Below are 27,690 nucleotides of genomic sequence, written 5' to 3'. Positions count from 1 at the left end.
GGGGTGCAGGCACCTGGGGGACCGGGATACACCCCACATATATACATACATTTCCGCACCTCCAGCCCTGCCCCTGCAGATGCAAAGCACCCTGCAGGCTCCCAGCGCTGGGGGACCCGGGGCAGCCTCTCCTGCTTTGTAGCCATAAGCTATCTGCATCCCGAAGGCAAATTTTCCCCTAAATCTCCATTTCCTCAAGCTATGCAGGCTAGCAGGTCCAGAAGGCAGCTGCCAGCTCCCTGGGGGGCTCCAGCCCCAGGTACAAGCCCAGACTGACCTGTGGGGGAAATAAAGGCTCCCATAGCCCGGGCAGCAGCAGGACACTAGCCTGCAACCCGCTCTCCTCCTTCCCCTCTGCAGTGAGAGGGAAGGTGGGACCAGGCAGAGACCGCACCTAAATTTCCCTTCCTCTGACACCCTCCCTTCCCTCACCTCGCTCCCGGACACGGGCCAGGACACCAAGTCAGCTGGTTCCTGAAGTGGAGCTTACCACTGCGCTTGCCCTCCTCCCTTTCCTTTTGTTTTTTCCTCTCCTCCTGTCACTGCCACCCCAGAGGAAGAGAGGGAGAGTCCATCGCTCATATGCTCCTCTTTGCACTAACCCGCTCGGGTGATTCCTCTCCTGATGTCTTTGAGAAACTCCCCAGTGCTCTGACTGAGCCTGCAGGTGCTGGCTTTAAATCATCGTCTCCTGTGGATTACAGCAACTGGATGAGAAGATAAAGGCTTTTCTCCCCTCTTTCCTTTCTCATTCCTTCCTTTTCACTTTTCCTCCTGAAGCCAGAGCAGTTTCCAGCTGGTGGGCACGATGCTGGTGGGAGCCCTGCATGGCCTCCTGCTCCTCTGCCTGGTTGAGGAAGGCACCAGCAAAGTCAGAAGATACTACATCGGTGCAGTGGAAACCGCATGGGACTACACGCACAGCGACCTGCTCTCCGTGCTGCAAGCGCCTACAGGGTAAAGCTTTTTCTATTGCAATTCCAGCACCCTGCTATGTGTGTTCTCCCACCCTGGCACACACAGCGTGGTGAGCTTGGGTCTGGGCAGGCAGGTAGGTGGGTGCAACCTGGCAGGGTGGGTGCACAGAGCTGCTGGTACAGCTGGGAATGGGGAGTCACTAAGTGCAACCTCTGATAACGCACAGATGTAATGAATCCAACCTCTGATAACGCACAGATGTAATGAATCTGCAGAGACACATGTAGACCTGCTCTGCATTACTACTCTCTACTGCTTTATCTTAATGCCACTTGCCTGTGACCCTTTAAAGTCTGTGCCCAGAGCCAAGAGCTGGTTCTCCAGCCTGTGATTTCTCTTCTGCTCTGCATCCCGGGAGCTCTGGGGAGAGGGGAGGGGAGATGGGGTCCTGTGCCTCCCTGCCTGGGGGCTGCAGAGGGAGGTTGGCTGTGCCCCCCTGACATAACTTAGCCTGCGTCTACCTCTGGTAAAACCCAGCTTTAGTTATTTATATCTTTGTGTACATTACATTGCTGGGGCTGAAATTTTTCCTGCAGAGAATGAAAACAATTTTCAGTGTTTAGGCAAAGAATGGTGTTTGTACACAGTGACAATGGGGAGGAAGGCATGGTGGTTTTGCCCAAATACTTTGGAGTGGGAAGGAAAAGTGGCAGTTGTATTGCTCAGGCATCAGAACGGTGTTGTCTGGAGACACTGTTGGCTTGGACACGCGTGGCTGTGAACGGGCTGTTCTGAGCTCAGCATGGGGAGCAGAGCTGGATGGCTACATCCCCTGTGCATCATGTTGTACCCTTTCCCTCTGCCCTGCTGCCACATCCCCTTCCCCAGGCTCTGTGCGGGGGCAATGTCAGCCCACAACCCCATCTCAGACCCATACTGGCTTGAGCAGCGAAGAGCTGTGGTCAGGCACTGGGAACCAGGCTCTGGTGATGAGCTAGGTCAGCCTGACTAGCTGTATCAGAGTTACATTGTGTTGTGTCCCCCGTCCCCCCCCCCTCCCCCCCCTGTTACTTCAGTAGGAAATTTGCATCCAGCACCCCCTGTTTTTCTAATGTCCCCCCCGCCCTGCTTTTACTAATGTTGCACTCAGATCCATTAGGATGTGGTGGCGGTGAGGTCACTCATGCTGTTAATTCAATGCTGTGGCTTTCTATTTTGGCACTGGCTTTAATGACATGCTCACACACTGTTTCTGACCCGGGAGTGACTCAGGGACCTGGCTGTGCCCTGGGCACGATCGGGGCATCATCAGGCAGCCTGAGGTCACTTATTCTCTAAAATGGGGAAAGATAACTTTGATTTTCTCGGAGGGAGGTGGTGGTGTGCTCCCCCCTGGAGAGGCAGGGCACGCCTGGGCAGCGTGGCTCCTGGGGGAGCCATGGTAGGAAGCAGGGCTTGCTCAGCATGGCTGTTTCCAGCTGGATGATGGTGCCTTTTCTCTGGCCCTGCAGCCTCAGCCCAGTTCGCCCCGTGCGGGGACAGCACAGGAAAATAGCCAGGCTGGGGAGAAGGGGCATGCAAGAGCGAGCCAGGAGAGTGTGGCAGGAGCAAAGCTGCCGCCAGAGCTGGAGTGCCTCCGAGCTGTGCGTGGGGTGTCTTCTGCTCCACCTGTGCTCCCTCATGGTACCGGCATCTCTTGGAGCCCCCAGGGTGCACCTGCAGGCAGGACCTCCAAAACCCCTGTATGTATCCGGTGGTTTCTCTGGCACGTTTGTGGAAAGCTCTGCCAAATGAATGGGCTATGGCACGCCAGGCCAGAGCTGCTTACGCCTTCCCCATGATTTTAGTGTCTCTTCCTCCCAAACAACGCTACACACAGGGTTGGATCCGGGACCAGCACGTCCCATGACAGCCCCAGGGATCTCAGCTCTGGCTCGGAGCTGGCGGCCACATAGCAGCAGCCCGTGTTTGAGTGTTTCGGCAGCACAGAGTGTTTACCTTGGCTGTCTCCCGGCTCCGAGAGATGAACAGATAGTGCAGCTAACAATGCTGATCGAAGGCGCCAGGAACTTGTCTCCCTGCCTCAGCTTCAGCCGCCCTTGGGGTAGGAAGTCCACGGGGACCCCAAGTGCAGAGGTCCAGCCAGAAGCACTTGGATCAGACATGCCTGTGCTTAACTCTGCCTCCTCGTCCCCTGCAAAGGCTGTCAGCCTCTGCCGTGCCAGCTGGGACCTGGTGCTGAGCCCTGGTGTCACCAAGTCTCCTCCCAGCCATGCCCCCACATGCCAGCAAAATCCCCCTGGCTCCAGAGCATTTCTGCCTTGTTTACCGCAGAATTAGCCGGACCAGGCACTCATATCTCAGGGATGTATTTTCAAAGCTGAGCTTTATGCAAGTTAGAGTTGAAGGCACAGCTTCCCAACAGTGGGCAGCCCAGTGCCAGTGACCCAGCGGCACGGCCACCTCCCAGCCTGGGGTCACCCTGGAGAGCAAAAGCTTGGTCCGGACCCTGTTGCCATCGAGTCAGGAATGATAACGGCTCGTGGGCAAAATCAGCTGAATGCGGTGGCCCTGCTCACGGGTGCTGTGTCTGCTGGGGGCTTCCTGCCAGCCCGAACGTGGGGTTACAGCCGTGGCGGGAAAGGCAGAAGCTGGGCACGTGTGGGGTTTTTGTGGGCACATGTCCTGCTCTACCACTAGGGAGGGTGAACCCCACTCTCCCCACAGCATCCTCCAGCTGCAGGTGGCTTTCAGCCGGTGGTGTGGGGGCGACTGTGCGTCGCCCTTTCCCAAATTTGAGTCACTCTGACTCCTTCCTCTTCCTCCTGAGGAAGAGTCGCAATGGGAACTGCTGCTTGAATGAAGGCTTAGTCAGAGGGGGAGAGCAATCCCCCTGCTTCTTCAGAGGGAAGAAAATACCACGTGACTTTTACTCCAAACAAAACAAGACTGGAAGCGGTCTGTCTGGTTACTGGAAATAGTCTCAGTCCTGGGGCTGATAAGCCAGCCTTTAAAATCCCTGGAGAAATTCATGGCTTTTTTATCCTGATAAACATGCCAGATTCCTTCTGGAAAATGAATTTGTTAAGCTGCTTACAGGCAGAAAGTGGCCAGCAGAGATAAGTGGGGTGTGAAATACATTCAGGGCTCCTTTATCGTCCTGCTGCAAAGAGTAGTTTTTTAGGGGCTGGCTGTAAACCCCAGTTTGGTCAGAAAAGAAACGAATGCGAGGACATTGCTCAGACCACAGAGCAAACTGCCGTGACCCGCCATGCAGCCTGACACAGTCTCTTTCCTGGGGGAGCTGGGGAAGATGCTCAAGGTTAGACGTGATGTGATGTGTCAGCCACACCTGAAGGTGCTGGGGATGGTGTGGGGGGTGGCTGTGGGGCAGAGGCCATAGTGGCACTGCTGTCACAGCACTCCCAGTGCCCTGGCAGGGACACACAAAGCGGGTAAGGCACAAGGCAGGAGGCTGGCAGCGATGCCTGCGGCTGTGCCAGCTCCCGGCTGCAGCTGGGCACAGCGCTGTGCCTCCTGCCCTTCTGTCTTCTTCCATCGTGACTAACACCGTGACGTTAACCACTGCCACATTGTCATCCGTAAGCTGAGCAAAACATTTCCAAACACACCTTGGGGTTGTCAGGAAACCAAAAGGACACAACAGAGTGAGCGATCCCTGGCACTGGCACGGCACAGGCAAGCTGGTGGGGAGGGGAGGAAGAGGACGGCTGCTGCCCGTTCATGGACAGGGCTGCACAATCAATTTTGGCTTTTCCTTCCTCTTGCAGTGTGTCGGGGCACCCTGGTCCACAGCTCCCCACGCCTGGTGTCCCTCCCCAGTACAAGAAGGCCGTGTTTGTGGAGTACCGTGATGCCTTGTTCACACAGCCCAAGCCCAAGCCAGCATGGATGGGTAAGAAGCACCCACAGCACTGTCAGCCCTAACTCTCCTTGACAGCGGCCAAACTCATCCCTGGGTTGGGTGCTGGCAGCTCCTTGGCCAGGAATGAGAAAGCACCTGGTTAGAGTCCCAGTACAGCAGAGCTGCTGGGGGTGCAGGGAGCCTTGCTGGTGCTGGAGCAGTTGATGCTGCCATGCTACTTGAGGGACAACCGCTAACTGTGCAGGTGGAAAGCCCAGAGCCTTTGGGGGTCATGGCTGGATGTGAGCTGCCTAACCCCAGCTGCCTGACCCTGTTGTCTTCTCCCCTTCAGGTCTCCTGGGCCCCACCATCCGAGCAGAAGTCTACGACACCGTGGTCATCACATTTAAGAACCTGGCCTCCCGCCCATACAACCTCCATGCCGTCGGGGTGTCCTACTGGAAGGCATCAGAGGGTGAGTCAAGCAACAGCCAGGTGCTGCAAGCCAGGAAGGAGCACATCCCTCCCTGAGCCTGCTATTCACGTCCCTCTATGAGGACAGATGGTCACCGAGATGGCTTAGCCTGGGGGAACAACAAGACCATGCCCAGCCCAGAAATGAGCTGAGATGAGCAAACAGAACAGAGCAAATCTGTATCAGTTAATGAGATAATACATAGGTTAAACCTGAGGTTGGATGCTTAGGGCCAGGAAGACTGTGCCCTTCAGATTCAGGGCAGGTGGTGGGTGCACAGCTCAACAAGCAAGTCTCCTTGCCCTGAGACCAGCTATTGCTGGTGGGAGTCGGGCTGGCCCCGGCGGCTGGGGTAGAGAGAGTCCGCGCTTTGGGTTGGTGGAAGAGGCATCTCTGTAGTGATGGTGTATTGGGGATGAACCTTCAGTGACATCTGGCTTTTCCTTTGGCACCCTTTAGGTGCAGGGTATGAGGATGAGGCCAGCCAGCCAGAGAAGGAGGGTGACAGGGTGGATCCAGGGAAGACACACACATACATCTGGGAAATCCAGCAAAACCAGGGCCCCACAGATGGCGACTCACCGTGCCTGACCCACTCCTACTCCTCCAACATCGACAGCGTGAAGGACATCAACTCCGGTTTGATCGGAGCCCTGCTTGTGTGCCGACCTGGTAAGGACAGCACAGGATGGGGACAGGTCTGATGCAATCGTGAATTGAAAAGCAGAAAAATCAAAGATCCCTTCCAGAGGCTGAACATGGCTGTGGCCAACAACAGCACTTTTGAGATTTGGCCCTTTCCTCAGAGTCCCTCCCCGGTGCAGGAGCCAAACACACTTTGGATTTCCCTGCTGGAGAGAAATTGGTTGCATCTTTCCTTTGGAAGATTTCAGACCACAGATGAAATCTTCCACCTTGTATCTGAACCTTATCTCTCCATGAGGTGAATTGCTGTGGAGGCATAAATGTTTGTCTTTTCTTCAGAACTATACCAAGCTGTGATTGTTCAGTGTCAGCCAGAGTGCTTTGTCAAACAGAGTTTTGTTGGAAGAACAAGAGGGAAGTTTTTATCAGCAAGGATTAAGGACCAGGCAGGAGAGAGGCAGGACACCTGGGGCACTGCCCGGTCCGCAGTACCTGTGCCTGCTCTCCTTCCTTCGCTAAACATGGAGTTGATGAAACCCTGACTGTTAATATTTGCTGGGTGCAAGGCACCAAGAAGTTTACCTAGGGTGGGATTGGTCACCCCTGGTTGAGCTGTCTCCTGGAGGTAGTTGTCCAGACCCCTCTGTAGTCACTGGAGAAGAATGGGCACGAGTCACCTCCTGCCAGGGAAACAGCTGCAGCCTCCAGTGACTCACCAAGAGCAGTTTCTCCACTGACGAGCAAAGTCTAGACAATGAGCGAGCACAGATGATGGTACTGATGAAGGGGCTAGGTAAAATGGGCTCTTCCAGGTGACTAAGTGGATCCTGAGAGCCTGTGAGGGGAAGGCAGCACAAACTGACCTTTCTATGCCTTCTGGGGACAGCTGCCTCTTAACCATGGGCTTCTGGGGACTGCAAGGCTGGAAGCAAGGCTGTGACAAAAGCAATCTACGGCCTGGCCTTGATTTACCAGTTCTTGGAGGGCACAAAGGGAATTCCCTGGGGACACGGGCATGGTGCTTGCTGACCTTTGAAGAGATCCATCCTGTGACATCTTGCAGGGACCCTGGCGGGTGATGGGAACCAGAACATGCAGCAGGAGTTTGTGATGCTCTTCGCAGTGTTTGATGAAGGTAACTACCCTGTTGACTGGTGTCAGACCCTGAAGTCAGCCTAGTCCGGGGCACGGTGTGAGCGCAGCTGCTCAGCTCCCACGCTGCCTCCCAAGGGTCTAAGCCTTGTACAGCCCCCCCCAACCAATGCGCTCCTGGTGCAGTACTGCCACTCCTTCTGTGCCCCAGGTGCAGGGAGATTGCAGCCCCCTCAGATCTCCCATCCCATGCCCTGGCCGTGTTCCCATCACACAGGCTAAAGCTGCGAGGGAGTAATGCCCTGTCACGTGCAATGGTCACCACCACATTGATGCAGAGCCATGGCTAGGGCTGCTGTGGATTTCTAACAGGCACCACACATGTGACCCCCCTGGATTTTGGCTTTCATACTGTTTCACCCCAGTGAGAAGGTTTCTTTTTTCTTTGAAATGCTCTCAAGTGAAAGCTGGCTGCATCCTCCTCTCTCCACAGGGAAAAGCTGGTACTCTGAGCGTGGCTCCCTGGCAGCTCGTCAGCCCCTGCCTCACGACAGGACAGAGCTGCACACCATCAATGGCTACATCAACGGCTCACTGCCTGGTGAGTACCAGTGTGCCGGGGACAAGGATGGAGGGCATGGGAGGTGCTAGGAACAGGGGTGTAGCCAGGTCTGTAAACTGAAGGTAGCTTGGTAAAAGATGCGAGAAGGGACATCAAGAGGAGTTTCCAGGTGATGGATCTGTTAGGCTGTGTTCACCCCAGAGGGACTATCACATCTCAACTCCTTGATCTGCCTTGCCCATTTACAGCAGGGCAGGACCTGTTTCCCCACTGTCTGTGTTGCCAAGTGCAGCTAACCTTCTTGGAGTTCTCCAGGAATGGTGCTGGTAGCAAAGATTTTCATCTCTTGTACCTCTGTGAACAAGGCTGGAGGTAGTGTTGAGGGGAAAATTCAGCTCTCACTAGCCTGGCTCTGACAACACACCTCTGTAGGATGTGGGGAATGGGACGATAGAATCATTTACGTTGGAAAAGATCCTTAAGATCATTGAGTCCAACAGTAAACCTAACACTGCCAAGTCCACCACTAAACTATGTCCTTAAGTGCCACTTCTACACGTCTTTTAAATACCTGCAGGGATGGTGACTCAACCACTTTGCTGGGCAGCCTGTTCCAGTGTTTGATAACTCTTTCAGTGAAGAAATTTCTCCTAATATCCAATCTAACACCCCCTTCGACCCCTCAGTGCAACTTGAGGCCATTTTCTCTTGTCCTATCACTAGCTACTTGGGAGAAGAGACTGACACCCACCTCGCTACAACTTCCTTTCAGGTAGTTGTAGAGAGAAATAACATCTCCCCTGAGCCTCCTTTTCTCCAGAAAAGCAAAAGAAAAGGTCAATTGTGGTCTCAGCGAAGACAGAAGTTGGCATTTTTTTATGTTCTTCTGGGAGAAGGTCCAGAGCTGCCTTAGAGTGAAGAATCTCCAAGGCAAACTGGGAAACGCTGTCAGGAGAGTCATTGCCATCAGCAACCATTCTCCAATAAAAGGCAAAAGCAAAACTCCCTTGAATTCCCTGTCCTGGTGGATCCATGGAGTTTAAGAGCCAAGTAAACCTCATGGTCAGCCACTGTGTCTGCACAGTGGGTTTCTTCTCGAGAAGGTATCCACCTTTGCCCAGCAACTCCCTGTCTGGCTGTGGGACTGGGCCTGAGAGGTGTCTGATGGCAAGGTGGCAATGGAGAGCTGAGGGCCTCAGGAGGGAGCCTCCACCCTGTCTCCTCCTGGGCTCTTGGGATCTGTTCCAGTCACCTATCGCACTCACTGCCAAAAACAAGTGCTTGACTCTGTATTTGACTTTGTTTGGCTTCAGCTTCCAGGAACTTGTTCTTGTTATTCACTTCCCTGCTGGATTACAGAGCCCTTCAGCACACATCGGTTTCTCCCCAGGAAAATATTTTTACAATGCAGTCAAGTCCTCTCCCATTTCCTAAGCACACTGAGCTCTTTGAGTCTCTCTCTGAAGCAGGAATTTTCTCCAGCCTTCAAATAATCCTGGTGACCTCTCTCTGCCCTTTTTGGGGTATTTCAGCTACTGCTGAGGACATGTTGGAGCTCTGTCCCAGATGCAACGTTTTAGTATCAGGCTTGCCAGTGTTGTGATCAGACAAATTATTCCCCTTTCCAGTTTCCAATTCCTGTATTCATAGAGTCAAGGAGCACATCTACCTCTTCTGCCACTGCATCCCGCTGTGAGTTCCCATCAGCATGTCTCCCAAAGCCTGTGCCAAAGTCCCTCACTCTGTAAATCTAGTTTTATCTCAGGGGCACGATGTGGCCTGCACCTCTGTTTTGCTCAGACAGTCCACATTCCCATGCTACTTCTCCAGCTTGAAGCCAGCACCTTGCAGGGCAGGGGACTTGGCATGTGTCAGGCTCTGAGTCCATGACACCAAGAGTGGGGACAAGGGATGGACGCAGCACTGATTCTTGGGTGCTTTCCTTCTCTCCTTGCAGGTCTCACACTGTGCCTCAAGAAGCAGGTCCACTGGCACGTGATCGGGTTGGGCACTGGGCCAGAAGTCCATTCCATCTTCTTTGAAGCCCACACATTCCTGGTGAGAAGCCACCGTCTCAGCAGCCTAGAAATCTCCCCTGCCACATACCTCACAGCCCAGACCATGCCAGGAACAGCTGGCTGGTTTCGGATGTTCTGCCAAATGCTGTCCCATCAGCAAGGTAACCTTATTTTGCAAGATCGTGGGGGAAAAGAAGTTCAGGGGATGGCCTGGGCTCAGGGTTCTGTGCAGTGCTGAAGCTCCAGTGCTACTCCTGCTCCATAGTATTTCCACATGCAATCTGGCCCGTGACCAGGATGGCATAGGTTGCCCATGTGATGGCCCATTTGATGGGGACAATAGTGGAGAGGACATCTCCCAGGCAGAGCCTGGGAGAGTGTGTGCATGTGCTGGCATGTGAGTGTGACCCTTTCTGCCCGGCTTGTCTGAACCCAGCTGGCATGGAGGCCATTGTGAAGGTGGAGGAGTGTCCAGAGGAGCGCCTGGTGAAGATGGGGAAGCTGTCAGACGAGCCAGAGGACATGGACTACCCTGAAGAAGATGAGGAAACTTATCATGTGATCCAAGTGCGCTCTTTTGCCAAAGAGAAGCCTGTGACCTGGACTTACTACATTGCGGCTGAGGAAATGGATTGGGACTATGCCCCCATGAAGCCAGTGACTCTGGACAGGTGAGAGTGGGGATGTGTGCCCATGAGGCTGCTCCTCACGGCAGCCCTGCCAGCTCTTCCCCTTTTCCGGAGAAATGTATTTTCCTTCTGCTCAGCCTGGACAGTCTTCTTCTTCATTATTAATGCTAATAGTAGGGATGCAGGACAAAGATGGTCTTGGGGAAGTCATGGGAAGGCAGGACCTGGCTTTGCTTCATTTTACCAAATGCCCTGGGGAGGCATTTGTCTTTGAGGCATTTGTCTGTCTGTTGCCCAGGTCTTCGGGGTCAACCCCTTCTGAGAAGGCAGCTATGCCTGGTGACCCTTCTCACCCTCCAGTCAGGAGTCCCTGCACAGCCAGGACATGTGCCTGAAGCCCCAGAGCGTGGGTCTCCTTGCCCTGTCTGGAAGGTCCTGCTCTAAACAGCAGAGGCAATTAGTCCCTGCTGCTGCCCCACTTCTTGGAGGGAGAGGTGATGCAAATGCGCTATCTTAGCAGAAGTACCTTAGTCAGCACTGCGTGGCGATGACACTGGTCAGCAGTCCCGACATCGCTCTGCTGACGCAGGCTGTGTGGGCTGGGGCTGGCTCAGCAGTGGGGTCACCAGGTTCTGCCCTAGATGGGGATTCCAGCCAGCAGCTGCTGGAGCAAGGCATGTGGGGCAGAAATCCCCACCTGCAGCCTCTCACAGGGTAAGCCAGAGGAGGTGTCCTCTCCAGTTTAGGGCTGGCCTTGCTCCTGGGAAAGAGCTGGGATGATCAAGGAAAGGCAGCTGCTCTGTTGCCTTGTGCTCGCATACTGGGGGTGTTCCCTGACACAGGACAGTCTGCCAGGCTGTCGGCTCTCACAGTCACCATTTCCTTCCAAGACAGGGCAGTGTCAGCCCAAGGCTGGTACTGTGCAACCTAGTTGAAGCTTTCTCCATTAAAGAAGCACTGAATAACTTGAAACTTTATTCCCCAGGATGTATATTGTGTTGGCGGGGGTGAGCGTCCCCACTGTGCACTGGCAGTCCCCAGGCAGCTGTGTAGGTCTCTGAATGATGGAAGGTCTTGCTCTGGTTCTGACAGTCTCCCTCATGTGGCCATTTGCTCTTTCTCTGCCTTGCCTGCAGAAACATCACGAGCCTGTTCCTGGAGGCTGGCCCTCAGCGGATCGGTTCAAAGTATAAGAAAGTGATGTTTGTGGAGTACGAGGACGCAACCTTCAAGAAGCGCAAGGTGTTAGATGAACTGGACAAGGGAATTCTGGGGCCTGTCATTAAGGGAGAGGTTGGAGATCAGTTTAAGGTAAGAGATAGATCGCTTTCCATGAAGAGGGACTGGAAGGGGAAACTTAAAATCTTGATGCTGTTCCTCCTAATAGCTCTTGGTTTGTGGCACTCCCTGAGGTGCTCTACAATGTTTGGTAATGTCCAAAGTTCATCAGAAAGGCAGATGTTACTGAAAGCTAAAGCTAAATACTCTCAGTAAGATCAGCAGAGATGCACAGAATATGGCCTGGTCCCCTTGATTTGATTTCATTGCAGGCGTCTTATGAATCACGTGAATTAATCCATGACACATGGCATCCAGCACCTTCCTCTGAGGCATGAGTGTCATCTCATCCTCCCCTCTTCTCCATCTGTGTGCTCTTACCACACAGTATTGGGGACTGTCACTCGTGTCTCCCCAAGTGCCTCTACCAACCATTTGACTTGTTTGCTGCTAGGAGGAATGGGACGGTTTCTGGGAGCTTCACATTTCTTCTCCCTGCCTGGGGTTCCCTGTGCAGTTGTGGGCATGGAACTGAAGGTAACGCCTGTGGCAAAGCCCCAACAGAGCTATTTAGAGACGTAAATGAAGAGCTTCATATGCAGTGAAGTGAGGACCACTTTGAAGCTGTTGACTGCTGTGCATATTTAGTGTCTTGGTCCTCTGGGGCCTCCTGGATTGACAGACATCTTCTGTCTCATATGCAAAGTGAGACTAAAGATAGCAACTTGGCCTTTAATAAATCTGATATTTTCATGCCCTCCCTAAAATGAGCACCTCTGGGAAAGATGGACAGTGTATGTTGGTAAAGAAATAAACAGTCATTTCTTCTATTCTGACTCCTACTTTGTGGTCCCAGGCATGCCTGGGTTCCTCCCTGTTGGACACTGGCAGGTAGCCGATCCCAGAGCACAGCTGCCCAGTGTTTCCCTCCCTGCGAGGACACTGAGGGCAGCCTCAAGGGCTCACAATATTCAGAAAGCATTACATGTTTCTGCTGGGTGTCCTCATTTCAGATCGTGTTCCGGAACCTGGCAAGCCGACCGTACAACATTTACCCTCACGGCCTCACCAGCGTAAAGCCATACCATGCCATGAAGGCCTCTCAAGGTAAGGCAGGCCAGGAGAATTTGGGACATCACTTGGCCACTGCCATTCTTCTGGGCCAGGAGAGCTTCCTGCAGCCCGTAGTAAGACTGGTTGTCCGACCCATCCATCCAAGCGCCCGAGCCCTGCAATCCTGGCGATGATGATGATTCTTGGTTCATGTCCCCCTTGGTGCCATGTATCCCTGCCTTTAAGGAAGGCTTGGATGATGGCTGGGAGAAGGGTTATCGTCAGCCAGGGAGGTGGGACCGTGTTGTTTGGTCCATCCCGGGGGCTTCCACTTTCTGATGAGGCAGGAACCACCCTGGTGATCCTGCCTGTGTTTACCAGTTTGCTTACAGTCCTCATTCCCTGGGGTCCCCCTTGCCCTGATTTAATGTGGGGGCTTCGTTATGATTCATACTCTCCCCCTTGCAGCTTCACGGTTTTTGCTCTGGGGTTGTTGAGTTACCAGGTCCCTTTCCCAGAACTGCTTTCATCCGCTGCTGTCATGCTTCCAGGATCACGACTTGTGAAAGGCCAACCCACATCCCACCAGGGAACAATTGTGCCCCATCCCTCTCCCCTCCTCCTTTTTGCCCTTTCGGGTGCATCATAAAGATGGGAGCAATTGCAGAGGCTGGAGAAAAACTCTTCAGCTGCAGCAGAGGTGGCAGAATCAGGACGGCAGCCGGTAATGAGTTCAGCGGACTAGGTCAGCTTTGTGACCTGTTGCTATCTAAATTAAGGTTTTCCTTCAGGAGAGTCAAAAGGGCAAAGTGGGCCATCAGCTGGCAACACTGAAGGAGCCAAGCCACACAAGGGAGCTGGGAGCCCTGTCCCTGCCCCTCTGTCAACATCCCCCAGCCAGACAGCTCACCAGCTTTGCCAGCAATTCAACTCTGTGAAAGTGGGAAATTTGTGATCCTGGAGCCACAGAAATGATGCTTTTGGGGGAAGTATAAATAAAACCAGCTATTCCTACTCTGACTGACATATGAGGTTTGCAAACCACGCTCTTATAGCGGCTCAGATGGGCACTTGGAGCAGAGAAAGATCTTTTCTAAGGCTACATCAGTGCAAGATCCTGCGGAATGCTCAAAGGATTTATTTGCATTTGAGTTCCCTTCTGTGCCTTCCAGGTGTTCTCCTTGCTTTTCTCATGGTCTAGCTGTATTTGCTTAAAAATCTATCTTTCCTTGCTTTGTTTTTCTCCCATTTTCTCCCAGCTCTGTATCTGCAAACCTGCACCTTCATCTCTAGGTAGCCCAGAGCCCAGACACAGCTGAGACTGGCCAAATTTTCCAGTTTGCAGGAGTTTCAAGGGCTTTCAAAATTAGGCATATGCATCTCCATCCTCAACTTCTCCCAGGGGCAATTTTTGTCCAGATCAATTTTCCATGCAAGCGCGTGCTGGCAGCCAGTGTGCCAGCCTGGGGTGGGCGTGGGTTTGGGTAGTTTTCAATGCAACTTGTGTGGTCAGGAAACCTCCTTTCTGAGCTCTTTTAAAAAGTGGGATTCAGGAGCAGCCCAGACCTAACTGATCTGCTCTTGGGCTGTGCATTGCCAGGTAAGGACGTGAAGGACATTCCTATCCCCCCTGGCCAGTCATTTACCTACAGCTGGAGAATCACCACTGAGGATGGGCCAACACAGGCGGATCCTCGCTGCCTCACCCGTTTCTACTACAGCTCCATCGACCCGGTCCGAGACACAGCCTCAGGCCTGATTGGGCCCCTCCTGATCTGCTTTAAGAAGTCCATGGATCAGAGGGGAAATCAGGTGGGTTCTTCCTTTGTCGCCTCAACTGCCAGGCTGAAAGACTGGAATAACTGCGGTGGATGAAATACTTGGGTATAACCAAATTTGTCTGTCCTGTTCTCTTCAACCCTACCATCGGTCCCAATGCCCCTTCCTTTCCCATCCTTCCTTGCATGCTCCCTTCTCTCCAAACCTGGACCCTAACTCCGGTGAAATAGCAGTAAACTGTTGCCCATGCACCCAGGCTAAGACCTGGCAGCTACACTGGGCCCCAGGGGTGCTCTGATCAGACCAGGAATAACTGCTTCCCATTCCGCCTTCCAGATAATGTCAGACAAGACGAGGTTGGTGCTGTTTTCAGTCTTTGATGAGAACCGCAGCTGGTACCTGGAGGAGAACATCAGGCGGTTCTGCACTGATGCAGCCCATGTGGATACCCAGGACCCCCAGTTTTATGCCTCCAACGTGATGCACAGTGAGTGCTTGGCCAGGGGCTCCCTGCAGATTGTCCCTCATGAATTCCCCACAGCCCCAGCAGGCACAGGCTCACCCCTGCCCCAGGGAACAAGCAGGGAACGTGGAGCAGCTCGGCAGCCATGGGGGAATCGGGTCCTGATTTGGGTTTCACCCCTGCTCTCTTCCAGCTATTAACGGCTTTGTGTTTGACAACCTCCAACCAAAACTCTGCCTGCATGAAGTTGTGTACTGGTATGTCCTGAGTGTTGGGGCCCAAACAGATTTCCTTTCCATCTTCTTCTCTGGAAACACATTCAAGCGCAACATGGTCTTCGAGGACGTGCTTACCCTTTTCCCATTTTCTGGAGAAACAGTCTTCATGAGTTTGGAAAAGCCAGGTTAGTAACACGGGCTATTCTATAAGCCATGGGGTTGGTATCACAGCGAGATAAGTGAGCACCTCCAGCCAGGTCTCTGGTACCTGATCGCATTTTGGCAGCCCACAGAGCAAAGGGACGCACAACCTGCTGAACCAGCAAAGTGAGAGGCAATAATTAAATCCTTCCAGAGCTTAAATCAAAGAAATGAAATGACTGTATTTTACTTCATTAACAGGGTGTGTTAATGTCACACAGGCTGCCAAGTCAGTAAGCTGGCTGCAGTCACGCGAGCCCGTGGACCTTGCCTCTGCACCCTTGGCTGCAAGCTCGGAGGTCAAGGGGAGCGGCAGTGCTGTCCCTGCTGTGGGTTCAGCCGCTGGTCACAGCATCCCATTTATCTCCACACCTTTGCAGGGACAGAAATCGCAGCCAGGCAGAAGTCCTAGGAAGCATTTGCTTCAGAGTTCAGTTTTATTTCCCCCTACTCAGCATTTTTTCCTTAGCCGTTAACCGTTTCCTCACTCACAGAGGAAACCGAGAATTCACCGTGTGATTACAAACACTGATATGACGGTGACAGACGCTGCACCCTAAGTCAAGCTGACAGGGTTTCGAGATATCCCAGGAAGCTTTCTAAAACCCTGCCAAACATTGCATCCATTTGAGCTCTGATTTTTGCCCGCTGATCTGAAGCTGGCGAGCAGCTCGGCCAGCAGCAGATGACAGCTCTCTCCAGCGTCAGAGCCTGGTTATTACACACCTCCTCGCCCACTCTGGAGCAGAGGCGCTCGCTGCGGGGAGCAAACGCGTTGGCCGGGGATGGATGTGAGCAAGAGACAGCCTTTTCATTTCTTTCTCCTTGAGTGGGAGAGACATGACGACTGTGTCTGGGAGAGAGGTGTATTTGACAGCACCAGCATGTTTTTGGGGGTGGATTATGGTGATTACTCTGCTGCTGGCGATAATCCTGGAGGCTCTGTGGGTTCTCAGTGCGTTAACTGTTCGCATCAAGCTATTGTTGGTGCCTCGCGGGTGTGCGTAGCTCGGTAAGCTCTTGCAGGAAACACTGGCCCTGCTGATCGTGCTTGTCAGGACTGCGTCTGATGTTGCCAGCAGCCCTGATGTCTTGTGAGTCCAGCTGTAAGATACTCTAGGGATTGTGAAAACATGAAATCACTACCATGAACCAGAGGCTGTCTGAAAATACAGGTTGCACTAGCAAGGGAGTGGCGTGGGGATGGCAGCTCTTCTGATTTCCCACTGTAGTGGCCTGATGGTGTCCTCTTGTCCTCTCTTGAGACAGGCGTCTGGACGCTGGGGTGCCTGAATTCTGATTTCAGAGACCGAGGGATGCGCGCCAAGTTCACAGTCTTGCAGTGCCAACATGAGCAATACCCTGATGGGGAAGACTATGTGGACTTTGAGGAGGAGGACGCCTTTGACTTCCAACCCAGGGGCTTCTCTAAAAGAAAAACATGGCACAGGCCATGTGTGAATGAGCAACTGAACAACGTCACCTCTTCCAGAAATGAGACCGAGAAGCCAAGATTGTGCTTGACAGAACCCAGTCATGGGGCCCTCCTGAGCAATGGCAGGATTTCTGATCCCCCTTCTAATGGCACTTCCACACTTTTAGGAACAATCCCACATCCATCTGATATTTCCATGTCGTCTCTGCCAGAGACAAACTATGAGCCAGTGTCCTATGAATCCTTCCTGGAAGATGAAGAAGAATTGTCAAAAATCATCAGCCAGGATGAAGGATTTGGGTCTTTACCACCTGGAGAACACTTGGCGAGTGACAGTGGAAGGCTCCATGGTACTGTGAGCTCAGAAGGTCAGCAATGGCTGCACCAAGCTACGCCAGCTTCAGAAGGTGCTCTGGCAGGAAATGAGGTGACAAAAATCTCAGAGGTGCAGGAGCCAGTGAAAAGGACAATGGTCCAGTCTGGTGATACATTAGAGATCCTGGAAGCAGAGCCTCAAAAGACAACTACTCATGCAAGTTTGTGGGACTCAATTGCTTATGCTGCTAGCAAAGCTCCTCTTCAAGAGAACAGGAGCTTATTTCACCAGAATGACCTGGACCACAATCTGGGACTTCAAGACATGTCTTCACAGGGTCCTGACGACAAATTGCTAAGAGAGGCTGATAAAATGTCCTTAAATCTATATGAGTCAAAGGAGACAATCAATACAGAACCAGTTTTAAGTACTGATCATAACTCTTCTTCCACACTGGACAATCCTTCTGCATCTTCAGACGAGATAGAAGACAACAGGACTTTTCATGCTGTAAATCATAGTCACACCAGAGAAAGCAATTATTCATCAAATGAGGTAGATGCTAGGCGGGAAAAAAGACCTCACAAAGTGGTTTCACAAAGCTTTATTGAATCTTTTGAAAGGAAAAATGTTTCTTTCTCAGACCTAGGACCCAGCAAACCTGTACAAGAACAAATCCTCACAGATGAAAGTAACTCCTTGCCTGCAAGAAGTGGCACAGAACAAGAAGCCAGTGAACTTGTCAAAGGCACAAGCCTTCTAGAAACCATATTTGCACATACCAATGACATTGAGCCTTCCAGATATATAATGACAGAAGAGAGGGATGAATTAATCTTGGAGTCGGTGTTTCAGGATGCTACAACCACTAAGGAATTGCCAGAGATGGACAGTCCTGCCTTTCCTGAATCAAATGTTGTGGCCAATGACACAAGTCAGTTCCCAAATGCTTTCTTAAACAGCCCTGAGCAGTTTCTGAGACACGGAGCTCCAGCCCCAAGTGTGAGTGACCCCAACGAGAAGCCTCGACAAGCCAGGTCATTGGAGAGCCTGATGCATGGTCTGGGTCTTCCCAACACCAGCTGGCCTGGCAGCAGGGAGCCCCTCTCTGAGGGCAACAGAGCAGAGCAGGATCTGGCCAGCCAGGCCCCTGAGACAGCAGTGAATAAGAAAGCCCCAAAGGTGTGTGGACCTCATTCCCCTTTTTGCAGCACTCACTTTAAAAAGAGGTCACTGATATCACACAACATTTTGCCTGAGGTGATGGTGGACCAGCAAAGCCTGGAAGAAAAATCAAACATGGTTGAGGGGAGACTACACCTGGGCAGGGATGCCCCACAGGCTCTGCTTGGAGATAGTGCTGATGAAACGCATCCTGAGGGGAGGACAAGCACAGATGGGGGTGTCCAGAGCAGCAGTGAGGGGGCCCAGCAGAGCAGACACTCCGTCCCCATACAGGGAGCACTGGGGAGTGAGGTGGCAATGGCAGCAAGCAGCTCAGAAACTCAGGCTGCTGCTGTGGCTGCAGACATGGCCTTGAACTGGGACCCGATATCCTTGGGGGCAGCGGGACAAGCTGGGAGCTTGCAAAACCCAGCTTTGGCCAAGCAACAGCCAGGCAGAGGTGCTGTCTGGGGGACTCTTGGGAGCGAGCAAGCTCAGGAGAGAAGCCAGATGGAGGAGGAGACAAACTCTGTGGAGCAGCTGGGTAAATTCAATCCTCAGCCTCAGCACCACAAGGCCAATGCCACAGAGGACTACATCCCCGAGAGCACGTCTTGGCAAAGTCCTGAAGGAATCCCTATGAAACCAGCCTCCAAAGAGAACTATTCCCTGTCTCCAAGCAGCCCCGCTAGCAACCACAGTGCTACCAAAAAAACAGTCGAATATGTGCAAGCCAGTCCAGATGGATGGCAGGTGCTCGGTGGGGAAGATGTCCTTAGAGAAACTGGGAAAAGAGAGGGCCAGGGCCTAGGAGAGCCCAAAATGGATGGGGAAAGGAACAGTACAGCTGGGCAGAAGAACCATGACCCAGGACATAGGGAGGGACTGACTCTGAACAACAGGACCCATTCCGGCCCCTTGAGGCCAAGGGCTGACAAGCCAGATTACGATGAGTATGGCGACACAGAGCAGACTATGGAGGATTTTGACATCTATGGGGAAGAGGAGCATGACCCGCGCTCCTTCCAGGGGGAAGTACGGCAATACTTCATTGCAGCGGTGGAGGTGATGTGGGAATACAGCAACCAGAGACCCCAGCACTTCCTAAAAGCCACGTAAGTCTGACTGTCTCTCATGTATTCCTCCTGCACTGCATGGCATGGCTTGATGCATGAGTTGGCATGTCCTGGCAGGCAAGATCACAGGTCTACGACTGTATGACCCAGCCAAGCAGCCCAGGGGAAGGATGCTCCCAGTCCCTCCCTTCCACCTGGGGAGTTTTGTAACTCCAGCAACCTTGACCTTGCAAGTGGGTCAGGGATGCTCTAGGCTCTGCATCACCCCTGCCCTGCAGCAGCCCTACCACGGCTGCCCTCCCTATGGGACAGTATCACCTGACTTGCTTAACTGCCCTCACCCCAGCAGGGACCCCTGGAGCGGCAGGAGGAAGCCTTTCCGGCGGTACCGCAAGGTGGTTTTCCGAGAGTACATGGACGATTCCTTCACGCAGCCGCTGCTGCGGGGAGAGCTGGATGAGCACTTGGGCATCCTTGGGCCATACATCAGGGCAGAAGTTGAAGATGTCATCATGGTGAATTGAAAGTTCCCGTTTCCTATAAAACCCGAACCCTCCCTGTTGCTGTCTGTGCTCAGCCAGAGGGGATGCTGAGGTGGGCCTGTAGGCTCTGAGATGCCCGTGGGTTCACCTTCAGGGCTTGGGGGCAGAAGCTGCCCCTTTGGCACCCTGCATGGCACATGGATGGCACCAGGTTGGGAGGCAGAGCCACCGTTCAGAGGGACCTCAGTGGCGGGAGGAACAGGCCAGCAGGAACCTCAGTGTTCAGATACAAAGCCCTGGCTTTGCAGACCCAACCCCTGTAACAGCACAGCCCGAGGAGCTTGATGCAGGGCACCTTTTGGGTGAAGAGATTGTAAAAAAGATAATGAGTTAATCAGGGTCCAGCACAGCTTCTTTGGGTGCTCTATGTGACAGCATAGACCCCCACCACCAAAGGTCCTTTAGCACCCATGTAAGGAAGAGGTGAAATGTTCTTCACCAGGCTCAGGACTTGTATGCCTGGAGAACTTGCCCAGTTTTCACTGAGATCTTCACCAGGATGGATTCAGCACCTTTGGGCTGCAGAGACAGTAGTGTAGCTGACCTTGCTCCCATTGAGCAGGGAGAGGGCCTCATCCTGCTGACATGGCTGGATGTGCTTTCCGCTGGGGGTCACGCTGCACAGCCACAGCGTGTGGTTCAGCAGGAGATGGCCACTGCATGGGGCCCAGCTGGAGGTCTGGGCACCAGCGACATGGCTGCCTCCTTCCCACCAGCTGGCTGGATCCAACCCCAGGGTCCAGGGCACTTTCAGTGCTGCACCTAGTCCCCTCCCACGCTCCCTTTGCTTTGCCTTCCAGATTACATTCAAGAACCTGGCCTCGCGACCCTTCTCCTTCCACTCCACACTGCAAGCCTACGAGGAGATGCAGAGTACAACGCAGGGTGGAGAGGCGGTGCAGCCCGGCGAGCTCCGGAGGTACTCCTGGAAAGTCCTGCCTCAGATGGCACCTACCACGCAGGAGTTTGACTGCAAGGCCTGGGCTTACTTCTCCAACGTGGACCTGGTAAGTGGGAGCCTGTTCCATGGGGCATCCCAGGAAAGAGAGATGGGCAGCGTGCCTGGGTCCTGGCTGTGAGGTCAAGGCTTTCTCTGTGGTGCTGTGCTGAAAGCAGCCTGTGGCTGTGTAGATTCTCAGGTGTACAATACAGTGATGAATGCATGCTGGTGCTTTCTCTTCTCTTCCCTTCTCTTAATTGTTTTTTTTTTCCCCCTTTCCCCAGTTGTACCAGCTTATGAGGCTTGTAAGGAACTAGCATTCTGCAGTCCCCTACCCCTCTGCCAAATCTAGCTGAATTTGGCCCATGGGTTCCAATGTTAGGGGGGCAGGGACTGTTGGACAGTTGGACAGACAGACACCACTTCTCTTGAAAGCATGTGCAAACACTTGCTGCACAGCCTTTCTTAGCTAGGAGCAGAGTGAGGAACCCCCAGTGAACCCAGCGCTTCCTTCCCACCCTGCATCTGCTGTGCCCTGTGCGTGAGTGGGAGCCAGGCCAGGGATACAGACATGGCCACCGCTTTCCTCGCTGCTGTGCCGCTTGTGGACATCAGCGTTGCCTCCCCTTCCAAGGCAAAACTTTCTTTCCTGGCTCCCTGGCAGGAGAAGGATCTGCACTCGGGCCTCATTGGGCCACTGATCATCTGCCGCCGTGGGGTGCTGAGTTTCGTTTTCAAGCGGCAGCTGGCTGTGCAGGAGTTCTCCCTGCTCTTTACCATCTTTGACGAGACCAAAAGCTGGTACTTCCTGGAGAACATGGAGAGGAACTGCCGCCCTCCCTGCCGCATCCAGCAGGACAACCCTGACTTTAAGAGAAACCATTCGTTCCACGGTGAGGACCCTTGCCCTTGCCCTTTCCATCCCACAACCTGTATTGGGATGGAAAAACCCTGAAGTCTTGAGCTGCTCCTGACCGCTGCCCTCCCTAGCCATCAACGGCTACACGAGTGACACACTGCCTGGGCTGGTGATGGCTCAGCAGCAACGGGTCCGATGGCACCTCCTGAACATGGGCAGCACTGAGGATATCCACTCCGTCCACTTTCACGGGCAGCTGTTCAGCGTCAGGACTAGCCAGGAGTATCGCATGGGAGTCTACAACCTTTATCCCGGTGAGATGCAGCGCGGGCACCATGCACACCCAAGCTACCAGGGCTTCATGTCCATGCCCGTTAGGAAGTGCCAAGTCTCCAGGGGGATAGCAAGGAGGGGGAATGGATCTGGAAGAGTCTGGCTCTGTGTTTGCACAGTGCTTGGCACTGTGGCACGTTATTACAGCCAGTAATTCCCCTCTGCTCTGCTCTTCATTCCTGGCCAGGTGTCTTCGGGACGGTGGAGATGTGGCCCTCACATGCCGGGATCTGGCGGGTAGAGTGCAAAGTGGGAGAGCACCAGCAAGCCGGGATGAGTGCTCTCTTCCTTGTGTACAACCAGAGTGAGTGATCTTCTTTGTGCCCTGGCCAGCTTGCTGCCATGGCCAGCATGTTTTTGAGCTCCCTGTCCCCCAGGGCTCTCGGCTTTTTCCTTGGGGTGGCCCAAGTGGGGTCTTCTGGGTTTTCGCTCTGAAAGAAAGTCACAACTTCAGCCCTTGCCACCCTGCGCAGCCCAGCAGAGCGCATAGAGCCAGGGACACAGTCGGGGTGAAGGCGGAGAGACCAGCTTCATTTGCCTGCAAATATTTGTTCCCAGAGCTCTTGTTTTCCAAAACTGAGGGTCCCCTGACTTATGCACTTACCCCCAGAACTGCATGGACATGCTGGTGCCTGCCCGCGCTGTCGGAAAGGAACAGTGCCCAGCTGCCTAACCATGTGTCAGAGGTAAACTGAGGCACAGAGTGATGGCAGGAGGCAGCGAGCAATACTGCTTGAATACAGGCTGCTCTGACAAAAACAGCCCCAAAAGCAACTGCAAGATCCAGGAAACCTCTGACTCCATTCAGCCCAGAACACCACCCTTCTACCTCACCATAAGTGAGCACTGGGGGAAGTGGTTTGTGAGAGTAGTATTTTATCACACAGTGACAGTCTCTCTCCTCTTCCTGAAAGAGTATTAAATGTCAGCTGGAAACTGTCTCCATAAGTTAAAAATCTGCTTAAGATTTCAAATTCACATTTTCCCCAGAAGCATTTGCCATGCAGCGGAGATGCCAAGATGTGACAAGTCGCTAATAATAATGGTTATTACAAGAGACAAACAGCCCTGTGCTCAGCAGACCAGAAGAGAGACACAGAGAGACAGAGGTGTCAAGCAGACTTTCACAACGTGATATTTGTTTTTAAAAGATGCTGCCTAGCAACAAAAAGGCCCAGGAGCAAGACACGGGTATAAGGAAGAGACACTTGTCAGCATTGCTGGGAGATCAGGGCATGGGAATGAGAGGTCAGGGACTCAGGGACAGGAGTTTGGCAAGAGGCTGCTGTGGCTGATGCTGGGAGCTTTCTGCTGCTGACATCGGGGTCGGGAGCAAGAACTTCCAGCACCCCTAAAACTCAGGGGTGGGTGTGGAAGCATCTGAAACCCACTGCTTGGTGTGAAACAAACAAGCCTGGGGGCTCCTGGAGACTTGAAACAACCTCCTTGAGCCTGGAGGCTGCTACCCAGCCTAGGCTTTTCCTTCAAAAGCCTTCTTATCTAATCAATTCTCCCTGGTTTTCACCCTCTTTCTCCCTGTTTGGCTGCAGACTGCCGAAACGCCCTCGGCATGGCCTCGGGCTACATTGCAGACTCTCAGATCACAGCGTCGGGGCAGTATGGTGAGTAGGGGTTGTTGCTGCAAAGAAGGCAGCTGAGGTCGGGGCAGCTTCAGCCAACAACAACTCATGTGCTTGCCTGCCCAAGGCTTTGCTACACCGGGTCCCTGGCAGAGTCCTTCCTCCATCCATGCCCATGTCAGAGTCCCACTTGGGACCTGGAGGTGCCTTCCCACATGTCTGGCCCATCATGTCAGTGCTCTGCCACCCTGTACGTGGCTACTAAACCCTAAAGTGATCCTCAGGCCCCATCCTGTGGGTGGGCTTCTCACTGCCTCGGGCTGGGTGGTGCCAGGGGCCAGCAGCACCCTCATATCTGTGTGCTCGCCTTGCAGGGCAGTGGGCTCCTTACCTGGCCAGGCTGGATAACACTGGCTCCATCAATGCTTGGAGCACCGACAACAGCAACGCCTGGATCCAGGTAAGAGGAGCCCTGTGGCTGGAGGCACTGCTAAGGGCACTGCAAAGACATGCTGGTGGCTGATGCATGGTGCAGAAGGACCTGCACGGCCAGTGTCTCCCCAGCTACATCCTGCTACTTCTCCTGCTTCCCCTCTGGGAGGGGAGCTCTGAGATCCTAATGGCAGTTAGTCTGGCCACGGTTGCTGCTGGTCTGACCCCCAAATCCCTTCTCAGTGCAGCAGAAGGATCACTCGATGGTCCAGCTGCAGCACTGGATTGTGCAAAAATCCCCCAAAGACCAAGTGAGAACAGCTCACCTCTCCAAAGCACTCTCCTCTGCCCTGTCCCACCTGTTGGATGACTTGTGCCCTTAGGAAAGACTATTTAATTAGTTTCATAACCTGTGCTCAGTTATGTCACAAGGAAGCAAGTTCCATGGGTTTACAGTGCATTGCCTGAACATGGCTTGGATTTTCCATCTGAAATGAGTCCCTGACTTTCATTCTCAGGTGGATCTTTTGCATCTCATGATTATTCATGGCATAAAAACCCAAGGGGCCCGACAAAAGTTCTCCAGCCTGTACATCTCCCAGTTTGTTGTCTTCTACAGCCTTGATGGGCAAAGGTGGAAGAAATACAAGGGAAATGCCACCAGCACCCAGATGGTAAGGCGAACGGGTCTTGAGGACAGTGTCTTCCCAGAATGGGGTTTCTTGGGGTCACAAGGGCTAGGGACCTCTACACAAGGCAGAGATCTCCTGAGCCCCTGAGATATTTGATTAGGGCAGGAACAGTGAGCATTTATGGCCAGGATGAAAGAATCTGCAGAGCGCAGATCTGCAAGGGACTTGCTGTCTGTGTCCATCTGTCTAATTTTAAATTGACTGAGCTATTTCTTTCCACAATTCCAGGTGACTGTGAGATCCACCAATTAACCTTATGTTGCATGTTACTTAGAGCTAGGCGTAAGATTTTGCCTGAATACCTTTTTTGACCCCAAAGGCAAATTTGGCTTTCTAAAAACATTGTGCAGATGCAGATGATTTGGGGGATCTCTACTCGTTAGAAAAAAACACAACCTGAATATGCATAAGCTGATTGTTTTAGCGAGAGAAGAAAAGTATCCAGAAAAGTCTCCATCATGTACACCAGCTGTGGCCAAAACTTTTCCCAGGTTCCAAAGTCCCAGGACTGACTTTTTTTTTCTCCTTTTTCTCCCCTGTCTTTGGTGAAAATATATAAACATGCTCATTTGCATAGACCTTAAGTTTTTCTCCTCCTGTTTCTCAGTGATTCACTCTGATTTGGCCCGTTCACACTTCTTTGGTCTGAATCACATCTCAAAGCATTTCCCTGAGCTGCCATTCTCTTGTAAGGATGATGATAAGATACAGACGTGCCAGACAGAAATGTTCTCTCCACTAATCCTTGTCCTGTCTACCTCTCTTTCCACCAGTACAACAATCCCTTTTCTCCCTTTCCCTGCAGCTGTTCTTTGCAAATGTAGATGCAACTGGAGTGAAAGAAAACCTCTTCAACCCTCCCATCATAGCCCGGTACATCCGCATCAACCCCACTCACTACAGCATCCGGACCACGCTGCGCATGGAGCTCATCGGCTGCGATCTGAACAGTATGTCCCACCTCTGGATTCCAGGCACCAAAGCTGGGGCCTGATAAAATGAAGTGCTGAGCGCCAGCTCCACGTATTTCAGGACTCCCCGGGCAGTTGTGGGAGCAGGAAGGAGGAAGCTGGAGATGGCATTGAGATGTTGGGGGAACAAAGCCAGAAAATCTCATTATGGTCTTAGAGATAGCAATACCAGAGGGAGAGCATGAGGCCAGCTCTCACCACTGCTTGTTCCTGAACCACCAGAAACCTCCAGCAGCAGCTAAGCTGATAGCTGGGGAGCTGCTGCCTCAGTCTGGGGGAGCAGGGAACAAGCAGAGACAGATGCTATTGGCTTTTCCTCTGATTTTGCCGCTCCCAGGCGAGACTGCTCTGGCCCACAGTGCTACCTGGGGCAGTGGTGCTCTGGGCTCCTTTCTTTAGCTTCCCATGCCAGTGGGGTGGACTCTCTTCAGCAGCTACAACCAGCAGCGGCTGTGCTGTCACCCCGTGCCACAAGCCTGCCAGCCAGCGCTGAGGTAGCTGTGCACATGGACACCTGATCACACCGTGTGCAGGGTGTCTCCCTGCCAGGTATTCTTGTCCTTCCCCTGGAGACAGGTTCTCCTTATGTCCTGGCAGGTGCACAAATTCTTCACGTTCCTCCTCCTAGATAAAATCTCCAGGGAGCAAAGAAGGTGGGACTAGTGGCAGGTGTAGTTTGGCACTCCCCAGCCAGAGCCGTGCTGCACACAGGGGCCCTGAGCAGCGCAGGGACCATGACGCTGCGGCAAGGCCCAGGGGAACCTATAACTGGGGAAAGTGCATGGAGGGCAGCTGGACCAGTGAGCAGCCAGAAGGCATCTCCATGACGGGTCTGTTTCTCCCTCTAACAAGCATCGCTCCTCTCTTCCAGGCTGCTCCATGCCCCTGGGAATGGAGAACAGAGGGATCCCTGACCAGCGCATCTCCGCATCCTCCTACAGCACCAACGTTTTCTCCAGCTGGTCACCCTCCCAGGCCCGCCTGAACCTACAGGGGAGAACCAACGCGTGGAGGCCAAAGGTAGCCCATGCAAGGAGATCCCCAGGTGGGCCGGTGGGGCATGGGCAGGCAGGCGGGGTGCTTGCAACCTCTCCCAGCCAGGGCTGCGGGGGGAGTGTGTACAGCCACGTGCACTGTGCGAGCTGCCTGCGCGCAGGCAGGAGAGTTGCCTGATTTAGTACCCAGCAGCTCCAACCAGAGGCCTCGGTAGGGCAGGTGAAGTCCAGGACTATGTGCAGGGCTGGCTTGGCTTCAGCTGCAACAAATGTGTACTTCTCATTGCTGCTGAAGGGTTCAAGCCACTCTGTCCTTCCCCAGACCAACAGCCCCAGCGAGTGGTTGCAGGTGGACTTTGAAGTAACCAAGAAGGTGACCGCAATCATAACCCAAGGTGCCAAAGCTGTCTTCACACACATGTTTGTGATGGAGTTTGCTGTCTCCAGCAGCCAGAATGGTGTGGACTGGAGCCCGGTCCTGCAGGACGGCAAGGAGAAGGTAGGCAGAGCTGCTCCATGGCCAGAGGCAGCCCATGGCCACCCCCAGGGCAGGAAGCACAGCCCTTGGCAGCAAACGTGCTCACAGGATTTTTTTTTGCATGAGCAGTGAGCTGGGCCATGCTTTTTCCTCCCTAAAGCATTCCCAAGCAGTGCTTGTCTGGGTTGGTCACGCCATGGGCTCCCTATACCACCTGAGGAGAGCACACCCCTGATTTCTCTCTCCTCCAGATTTTCAAGGCAAACCGAGACCACACCAGCAGAGTGATGAATACGCTGGAACCCCCCCTCTTTGCACGCTATGTGAGGATACACCCCCGTCAGTGGTACAACCACATTGCCCTGCGGATAGAGCTCCTCGGCTGCGACACGCAGCAGGAGTACTGACAGCTGCGGGGCCAGGCAAGGGCAGCACCAGCCTGAGGACCCGCATCCATCCGGACACTGAACTCTCACCAGGGCTGGAGACAGCCCACCAGGGCCCTGGCCGCCCCTGCTGCCGGGCAGGAGAAGGCCTGCAGAGCTGTCGTGGTGGCTGGCTCGTTAGCAAACTCTTCCTGTCCTTCATCTGCCAGATGCCATATAGTCAGACGTAATGCTGAAGAGTTAAACAGTAATTTTCCAGTGTAATGCTGAAGAATTAAACAGTAATTTTCCAGTA

General features: G+C 53.3%; 1 protein-coding gene across 1 annotated transcript; it reads left to right on the top strand.

The window, feature by feature from the left end:
- Positions 1-808: 808 nt before the first annotated feature.
- F8 (coagulation factor VIII) lies at positions 809-27,690 on the top strand (the record flags this gene model as incomplete). The annotated part of the gene is made up of 26 exons (XM_082488495.1): positions 809-957; positions 4,710-4,834; positions 5,136-5,258; positions 5,718-5,930; positions 6,967-7,038; positions 7,489-7,596; positions 9,515-9,736; positions 10,012-10,246; positions 11,341-11,515; positions 12,496-12,589; positions 14,136-14,347; positions 14,651-14,801; positions 14,971-15,180; positions 16,466-19,226; positions 19,537-19,702; positions 20,530-20,736; positions 21,334-21,562; positions 21,660-21,842; positions 22,049-22,165; positions 23,412-23,483; positions 23,816-23,901; positions 24,392-24,547; positions 25,371-25,515; positions 26,408-26,556; positions 26,854-27,030; positions 27,261-27,690. 26 exons carry the CDS (start codon positions 809-811, stop codon positions 27,414-27,416), a joined length of 6,693 nt encoding a protein of 2,230 aa, XP_082344621.1. The 3' UTR covers positions 27,417-27,690.

This window comes from Vanellus vanellus, assembly GCF_965231255.1.
Source record: "Vanellus vanellus genome assembly, chromosome: 10".
NCBI classification, from domain to species: Eukaryota; Metazoa; Chordata; class Aves; order Charadriiformes; family Charadriidae; genus Vanellus; species Vanellus vanellus.
The sequence above is the reverse complement of the archived record's forward strand: the minus strand, read 5'-3'. Positions and strand labels throughout refer to the sequence as shown.